We start from the raw sequence: 9,310 nt of genomic DNA, 5'->3' as shown, positions 1-9,310 counted from the left end.
AACCTCAAACTCTTTGGGCTTACGTGATTCTCCTGCCTCAGCCTCCCAAGTAGCTGGAACTACAGGCACCCGCCACAACGCCTGGCTATTTTTTGGCTGTAGTTGTCATTACTGTTTGGCAGGCCTGGGGTGGGCTCAAACCTGCCACCTCCGGGGTATGTGGCTGGCACCCTAGCTGCTTGAGCTACAGGTGCCAAGCCTGGCTGGAGCTATTGTCACTGGGATTGCCAAGGGAATAGAGCAAAGACACAGAGTTGCCGATGGTCATCTTTGTCCTTCATACCAGAGGTGTGTGCCCAAAAGTAAAGCCAATGTAGAGGAAGTAGAGCTGAGGGACAGTGCTAACAGACTTCATTTCCATCCATGCTGCCCCTGTGCTCACAGTCCTAGCCCTGGCCTCTTCAGTTCCACAGGCCACTACTTCCTTTTAGCCTTTTGCCACTCTGGACAGCTATGCTGGCATTTCTACAAGCAGTGCAATCCTATGTATAGGTAGATTCCTCACAGAGCCAGGCCTGTGCACTCTGCCTCTAACTCTGAGCCACAGTGCAGCCAGGCCTAGCTATTGGCAGTCGGGGCCCCAGAGAGTAGGCTTGCATTATGGACTCTGGGACCTCTTCAGCTGATGACATACCCAGCTTCCTCTCCATGATGTAGAGGAACTGAGTCTCAACTGTGGAGCAGTGCCAAAGGGCACAGGATGCCATGGGCAGCTGAGGAGGTATAGTTGCTGGAGGTATAGTTGCTCCTTTTCTCCTAATCCTGCCACCAACTCCTCTGTCCTCAAGAAAGTCCCCCATACCATAGCTTTTATAACTGTCCCCATGGACTGCCTCATCCTCATAGATTTTTCTAATAACCACTTAGTCCCCTTATGTCCCCACAGCCCCTCATGTCCACACAGCCCCCTCAGGTCCACTCATTCCCTTCATGTACCCACAGTCCCTCACATCTCCATGGCTCCCTCACGTCCCCACAGCCCCCTCACATCCCCACAGCCCCCTCATGTCCCTACAGCCCCCTCATGTCCCCATGGCCCCCTCAAGTTCCCACAGCCCCCTCATGTCCCCATAGCTCCTCTCACCGGTTGTTGATCTTGTTCTTCTCGACTTGTTCACTCTGGCGCTGGTTCCACTCCTCCAGGTCCTTCTTAGCCTTCTCCCGCCACTCCTGTTCAGTCACCTTAGAGGCAGCATCTGTGACCCCACCAGGAGAATGAGAGGCAGCTTATCAGTTGCATGGCACAAGCGCAGCTACCCTGGCTGCTCCTCCCCTGGTGTCCACCAGACAGCCCAGGGCCACCCTCACCCAGTCCTATGGCGAGGTGGTGTGATGCTCCAGGAACCTGAAGGCCTCTTCACTCCACCCTTCACCGTGTCCTGCACAGCCAGCCCAGCTCCCGCCTCAACCTGCCCTCACCCAGCTCCTGCAGCCGTTTCCTCTGTTCCTCTCTCCACTTGCGGATGCTCTCAGGCTCCTGAGTCAGCCTGTCAGCCTGTGCAATCGCAGCATAGCCATTGGCAGGACCATTGGCCTCCTAGGAAAACAAACAGACAGCAGTGCATCCAGCGTGTCACGCCTGCCCTGTTCTGTCTGCTGACCCAGCTGGGGACTGAGTACCACAGCACACCGCACATCTGGATAACTCAACAGCCCGAAACCACCCCATACCCACTGTCTCCTGTGACCATACCATGTCTTTGCACCTGCTATTCCCTCTGCCAGCAATTCTCTTCCTGCTATGTGACCCTAGTTATTCAACTTCTCTGTGCCTGATCATTGCCTCTAGGATAGCCATATTCATCTATACCCCACAAGCAGGAGACTCAGGAAACTGTGTGTCAGCCATGTTCTTCATCATAAAATGGGCTAAGTAATACTACACATCCCAGAGGGTTGATAGAAAGATTCAATGAGTTAAAAAAAATACAAAGAACTTAGAAAACTTGGCACACAGTGAGTCCCTTGTGTTACTATGAATAGCGTCAGTTTCTGTTATAGCTGTATTAACTCATGACACTTAGTCTGAAAAGACCTCACTTTATAATGTGTGTATTTGTCCATTGTCTGCCTCCTGCTTTGGAATGTCATCTTTGAGACAGCAGGGACCTTATCCATTCTGTTTACTTCTGTGTCCTCAGAGCCCAGCACAGTGCTTGGCACATAGCAGATGCTCAATGGACATTTGCTGAACAGACAGGCCACCCTGAGTATACAGGATGGCCATGGCTAAGATCATTACATGGTGGAGAGTGTGGACTCTCCAGCCAGGCTATCTGGGTTTGGGTCCTGCTTCTGATGCTATGAGATGTGTGTACGGCCTGGGGCAAGTTGCTTCACCCTGTCTGGCTTCTCTTTTCTCACTTGAAGATAGGAGTAATAGCAAGATGACTTCTAAGAGAGGCTGTTGTGATTTATGCAACAATATTTGTAAGAGATAATATTTGTAGAAGAGTTCCTGGCATGGAGTAACAGCTCGGTTAATGGTAGCTAGAATGATTACTATTATTATTCATTCCCATTTTACAGGGGTGAAAACTGAGGGCAGGAGAGATGGCACAACATAGTGACAGTGCCTCTGACTCCCAGGCAGGGGTTCTGCCTGCTTCCTCCCACCACCTGCCAGAGCTGGAGACTTGAAGCACTGGGAATTGTGAGCTCAGCTCAACAATGGTATGACACTCTCTGTTCTCCAAAAGCTGGAGCCCCTTTCTGATCCAGCCCCAGGTCCTGCCACACCCTCTCTGGCACTCTGCGCCCTACACATTCCTGTCTGCAGGCATCCCACACTCCAGCTGCCGCCACTTTGTCTCTCGGTGCTTTTGGCCTTCAATTGTCCCCCCTCCCTGCTTTAGCTGGGAGATCTTTCACCCTCCCTCAAGTTTCCAGCTCAAGGGTCACTAGCTCAGGGATATTTCCCAGTCCCCCCAAGCACATTTGATGCCATTTCCTCTCTGTCCTCCCTGTCACCACTTTCTCTACCTTTAACTGTAAGTCTCCCCCAAGAAACATGAGCTCCTGGTGAGCAGGGTCATTCTTTGTTTATAGCCTCCGAATCCGTTCTATTCCTTTGGAGCTCCCTGTCCTCCTCCTCCAAGCATTTATCAAACCTGTCACAAATGCTATGTTATTTGATGTCTCCTCCCCATGGGACAGTGTTTGGCATACCCTCTGTCCTATGCTGCCCATCCCTGTACTCAGCATATAGAAGGTGCTTAGTAAGCAGAGATTGAATGAGGGAAGATCCCTAAAGCCAGAAGGTGCCTGCTTCAGAGTAGAGGCTGGGCAGAGGACATGTGTGGGAGCATGTAGATGGAACATCAGGGCCACTGACTCCAGCTGCTGGGGAGTAAGGGAAGGGCAGGCCCAGGACAGGGTGGTACAGCCTGGCACTTGGGATCAGACCCAACGCCTGGGTGGGGCAACCAGGGTGTGGCCCTTACGCCTCTTCCTGCACAGCATTACACTTCAATTTAGAGACTCTCCCAACATCCCAAGAGGCCTTTCCAGGATTTTATTTTCTTCACAGCACTTAACTCTATCCAAAATGATTATTTGTTTCTATGTTGACTGTCTCCTTGCTCTAAGAAAGTTACCTTTATGAGGTCAGAGAAGTTAAAAATAAAAGTAAAATGAAAGACTTGTCGGGCAATGCCCGTGGCTCAGTGGGTGGGGACCGGCTCCATATACCGAGGGTGGCGGGTTCAAACCCGGCCCCGGCCAAACTGCAACAAAAAATGATCAGGTGTTGTAGTGGGCACCTATAGTCCCAGCTACTCAGGAGGCTGAGGCAGGAGACTCGCCTAAGCCCAGGAGTTTGAGGTTGCTGTGAGCTGTGACACCACAGCACTCTGCCAAGAGTGACAAAGTGAGACACTGTCTCTAAAAAAAAAAAAAGAAAGAAAAAAAAGAAAACCTTATCGTCTGACCACCACCTAATCCCCACTCCTTTAGCAAACAGGTGCTGAGCCCTTTCTCCATGCTAGCCCACATGGGTGTCCAAGAGGCATCTCAGCTTTCACTTGACTTTTCGCTCCCCCACCATCTTCCCCCATCTCAAGAAAAGGCACTTCAGCATCCACTTGGTTGCTGAGGCCCAAACCTCATGTTTGTTCTAGATTTCTCCTCCTTATCCCACTTGGAAGCCACAGCACCTCCTGTTACAGTTCTCTAAAACATGTGCCCGATCAGATCATTTCCTACCTTCTTCCCTGGAAGCCCTTGCTGCCTCTGCTGTGGACCACACTGCTGGTCTCCATGTAGCCCCTTCTTCATCATAGCCTAAATCAGATCTATCATGTCAAGCTTTAAAAGCATCCAAAGGCTCCCTACTATGATTGGAATACAATTCAAGTGATCTGTCTCTCCCTGGTCCTCTGATTTCTGTTCTTGACCCATCCACTCTTGCCATATGAGTCCTTAAGCAAGTTCATCTTTGTGTCCCCTTGGGGTCTCTATCTCAAATCTAGGGCCTACATCTTCCTAGGACTTCCCCATCTTCTGACTGAGGCCTGAGCTCTGAGAGAGCCCCCACCCCCAACATGACCACCTCTCTAAGCAATTATTGGATTTTCTTTTCTTCATAGCTCTTAATCACTCTCTGAAATGACTGGTTTATTTACATGTTTACTACCTGTCTCCCCCTTGTCCCCCCAAAAGTAAGTAAGCTCTACAAGGACAGAGACTGCCTGTCTCCCCATAGCAACTGGGACAAGGAGGGCCTGGCTGCAGGAGGATTTCAAGAATATTTGTTGAGGCTCGGCGCCTGTGGCTCAAGTGGCTAAGGCGCCAGCCACATACACCTAAGGTGGCGGGTTCGAATCCAGCCCGGGCCCACCAAACAACAATAATGGCTGCAACCAAAAAATAGCCAGGCGTTGTGGCAGGCGCCTGTGGTCCCAGCTACTTGGGAGGCTGAGACAGGAGACTCGCTTGAGCCCAGGAGTTGGAGGTTGCTGTGAGCAGTGAAGCCATGGCACTCTACCCAGGGGGACAGCTCGAGGCTCTGTCTCAAAAAAAAAAAAAAAAAAAAGAATATTTGTTGAAGGGCAGCACCTGTGGCTCAAAGGAGTAGGGTGCTGGCCCCATACCCTGGAGGTGGCAGGTTCAAACCCCACCCTGGCCAGAAATTGCAAAAAAAAAAAAAAAGAATATTTGTTGAATGAATTCAATAGATGTTCAACTTGGGGACAGGGGTGAACAAGACAGTCCATATCCCAGGAGCTTGGAAGGTGGGGTCCCTCGCAAATGACAACCATGGCTGGGGAGCTTGCTGCAACACGGGTCAGGTAAAGAGGAGGACAGGGTACAGGGAGGGCATGACCATTCCTGCCCAGGAGCAGAGGAGAGTGCCTAGGGACAAGGAAAGGGCATTCTAGGCCAGGAACCAGCGTGTGTAAGGATCACATGTGCCTTTGGGAAACCGAGTACACAGATGCCACCAGATGTGAGAGGGGATGCAAAGGGAGAGGTGGGCTGGAGAAGGCCCTGGGGTAGGAATCTCCTTCTGTTTGCATCCTTCAGGGTTCATCTCCATAAAGCCTGACCTAAAATGAGACTCCAGAGAACTTGCAATTAAATGGTTTTCTTTGATCTTTACAACTCTACATGGTGAGTTTTATTATCCTTATTTTATAGGTATGGAAACTCCAGTTCCAAAGCACCAAGGTCTCCCAGCCAGGAAATGGCAGAGCCAGGATTCACTCTGAATTAGTGAGTGTGAACAGATTCAGTACACAGTAGCTAACAGGGACCAAAGTCACTTCTGTAACAAAGGACTGAGTATCTACTTACTGTTGCCCTGTGTCCAACTCCTCCAGTTTACTTATGCCCTATGCCCCACATCCCTCTGTCACAGCCCACACACAGCACACCTCAGCTCACTTAGGAGGTGAGGAATTTATAAGGTGCTTCCAGGGCTACAAAGCACTTTTTCTCAACAGCGCTGCGGGATGGCAGGGCAGGGCTTCTACTCTCCATCCACAAGTGAGAAATCATGCTCAGAGCACTTCAATGACTAGTCCAAGGTCATACAGCTGGGAACAACCAGGAAATGAAGCCCAGATTTTCTAACTCCATCCAAACTTGCTCACAGACTGCAGTCGGAGTGCAGAAATATCCCCGAGGGGACATTCAGTCCCCAAATCAATGCATCATTCAGTGCATCCCCACAGCACCTGATACTGAAAGGTAGCCAAGCCCCAGGCCTAGGGTACAAAGCCTGGCCAAACTGAGACCACCTCCTCCCCCACATGCCCACCAGCATCAGGGGCCACAAACACCCATGTGTGGCCCTCCCTTGCACCCTCCCTCCTGCCTCTCCAGGTCTTCTGGCACATTCCTTGTGTGAAAGTCCCAGGCTCTGGGTGAGCCCTGCACTGGGTAACCTGTTCTCCGTGCCTTTGCACATGCTGCTCCCTCAGCCAGGACCACCCCCTACCCCCTAGGCAGTCTTGAAACTCCTTTCTGGCATCCTCTCCCAGTTGCACCTCCTGATTTTAGTGTAGGCACCTGAGCCTGAATTTTCTCTTCCTAGCTATGCAACTACAGCAAGCTATTAAACCTCCCCCTGTGTTAAATGGGAATAACCACAGAACCTACATCATAGGAAACTGGCAGGTTAAATGAGGTCATACATGTAAAGCTCTTGGACAGTGCCAGACACACATAGGGAACTCAAACTCTTGGCTCTTAATGTTCCCCGATCTCTGAGCCCTCACCATCCTGGAGTCCCATTATTTCTTTCCGGGTCCCTGTCTACTAGGAATGAACTCTGTGAGGACAAGCTCCCCAGCAGATTTGCCTTCATAGCCACTGCCTGGAGCACACTGTGTGGCACTCAACAAATGTGCATTGACAGAGTAAATGAAGGAGGCTGATTACAAAGCGGTGCAGAGGGCCCGGGGAAAGTGTGGGATACACTTTGAGTCCCCCTTCTGCCATCCGGTGGATGTGTGTCCTCTGAGAAGTCCCCTCTCTGGCAGCTTGGATTTTGAATCTGTTAAATGAGAGTGACAACACCTCATAGGGGAAGTGAGGCTCACATGAAACAACTGTGGTGGAAATGTTCTGCAGCCTGTACAGGACACACACGCAGGAGGGATGGCACCATGTTGTGGCTCACTGTGTCAAGTGGCACAGGCCCCACACCCACTGGCCCTTGTTGCACCATATCCAGGACAGCACAGGGGCATTGCTGGCAGGCAGAACCCTGAGAAGCAGTTTACTACTCCTCTTCTCCAGAATGCTCTGGCCTTATCTTCCCCTAACCCTGCCAGTGTCAGGGACCACAGCTGGGCTCTTCTTTAATCATGTGAGCACCCCAGTGGGGAGACTGGGTTACTACCAGAAGGGGTGGCAGCTCAGGAGTCTCGCCAGTGCCCACAGAAATGCTCCAGAGAGGGAATGCTAAGGAAAAGCCAGGACCCAAAGGCAGGAGGCTACCTTCAGGGCCAGGCTCAGCCCAGCTCCCTGAAATCCCTCTCCTGAGAGACCTCTCTGTTGGGCATGGTCATGACAGCCTCTGTGGGCCATGCTGGCTCAGCCTGTGCTGTGACTCCTGGGACAAAGAGGATGAGGCATATCTGTCTTTGAGATTAACAAGCTAAATCTAAGCTGAGCTGAGCTGTTGATTCTTCTAAGTAGCTCAAAGGAGGATGACGGCAAGAGGTGAAGAGAGGGAGTGGAGGGTTGTGCAGGTGGCAAGGGCCTTCTGTCTCTGTCCCAGGAAGTGCTAGGTGGAGCTGAACTAGATATGGGTAGGCATATCCTTAAACACTGTTGGGGGGTCAGGTTTGTAGCTGGACACCCCAGTGCCCACAGATGGCAGAAAAGAGGAAATGGAACTTACAAGTTCTGCCCAGGATCCTTGAGAGCACTGGATGTGCATAGGCCCAGGCTTCTCCTGCCCTGTAGGTTCAGGCCACAGCCTGCCATAGTCAGTACTAAGGAGTGTTTTCCCAGACTTTCTTTTCTTTTTTTTTTTTTTTTTTAGAGACAGAGTCTCACTTTGTTGCCCTTATTAGAGTGCCCTGAAGTCACAGCTCACAGCAACCTCTGGGCTTAGGCGATTCTCTTGCCTCAGCCTCCCGAGTAGCTAGGACTACAGGTGCCCACCATGACATCTAGCTATTTTTTTGTTGCAGTTTGGCCGGGGCTGGGTTTGAACCCGCCACCCTGGGTATATGGAGCTGGCGCCCGACACGCTGAGCCACAGTGCCGCCCTTTCCCAGACTTTCCACATGCAGCCAGCCAATTTCGGCAAAGCACACCAGATCAGGGCTCAGAAGATGTAGGTGAGCCAGAGTTTTGCCACTAGGCTTCTGTATGACTCCCTTCATCTATGACCTCTTTCCATCTTTAAGGATTTTAGGATGGCACTGATGTGAAATGACTTAAAAAATAAACACACCTAGGTTATTACTATGTGCCAGTAACAGTGAGAATAAGAGTTCTTGTTGAAATTGGGAAGGAAGCCCCAAGTTCCTCAGATTCACCACATGCACAGTGGGGCCAAGGGATGTGGAGGAGAGAGGTGGCAGCTGGGGGGCAAGTCAACCAAATGGGGAAAACTCCAGGACTGACTGATTTCCTGTGTGACTGTGCATTAGTCACTTTACCTCTTTGAGTATTATGATCCTAATTTATAGAAAAGGCAAATTATCCTGCTCATAGTGTTCTGGGTACATCTGTAATTCCAAATATATCTCCAATTCCAGGTCCACTTTAGAACTTTTGGGTCAAGCAAAGTTCTTTTGCATGCGTCCAGGGCGTGGGCAGCTAAGTTTCAATGAACTAACAAACTATACAGGAATAAATGTTCATTCTTTTGGTTCTCTCAGGCCCAAGTAGACATGAAGCTGCTAAAGTCCTAGAGATCGACTTTTCTAGCCTGCTAATAGTTGAGTAATTTTCCAGAAACAAGACTTGGCCAGTTTCCTTGTATAAGGTACCAGCCCATCCCTCTTACATAAGCATTGTTTATTCCCCCAGAGAATTCAAGAAGCCAGCTCCTCCATGGGGCAGGGCTCAGAAGATCCCACAGCCTCAGCCCCAGGGATCAAGGGTCTTTGACCCAATCTGTGTGGGAATTAAGGCTCCCTTGTGGGGAGGTGTAGCCCCACCCAGGCATCTAGGGGTGGGGGATAAGGACCGTCAAATCTGGGGACTCGGCTCGGCGCCTGTGGCTCAAGCGGCTAAGGCACCAGCCACATACACCTAAGGTGGCGGGTTCGAATCCCCAGCCTGAGCCCGCCAAGCAGCAATGATGGCTGCAACCAAAAAATGGCCAGGCGTTGTGGCGGGCGCCTGT

General features: G+C 50.9%; 1 protein-coding gene across 1 annotated transcript in view; it reads right to left on the bottom strand.

Moving 5' to 3' along the window:
* Positions 1 to 9,310, bottom strand: part of CLTB (clathrin light chain B) — a 23,275-nt gene that overhangs the window by 5,111 nt on the left and 8,854 nt on the right. The window contains exons 3-4 of the mRNA XM_003781912.1: positions 1,420 to 1,537; positions 1,085 to 1,196 (exon numbers count right to left, since the gene is read on the bottom strand). Of these exons, the coding sequence (XP_003781960.1) occupies positions 1,085 to 1,196; positions 1,420 to 1,537 (230 nt within the window). The remainder of the gene's footprint in view (positions 1 to 1,084; positions 1,197 to 1,419; positions 1,538 to 9,310) is intronic.

Source organism: Otolemur garnettii, unplaced genomic scaffold (assembly GCF_000181295.1).
Source record: "Otolemur garnettii isolate 467f Iridium unplaced genomic scaffold, OtoGar3 scaffold00003, whole genome shotgun sequence".
NCBI lineage: Eukaryota > Metazoa > Chordata > Mammalia > Primates > Galagidae > Otolemur > Otolemur garnettii.
The sequence above is the reverse complement of the archived record's forward strand: the minus strand, read 5'-3'. Positions and strand labels throughout refer to the sequence as shown.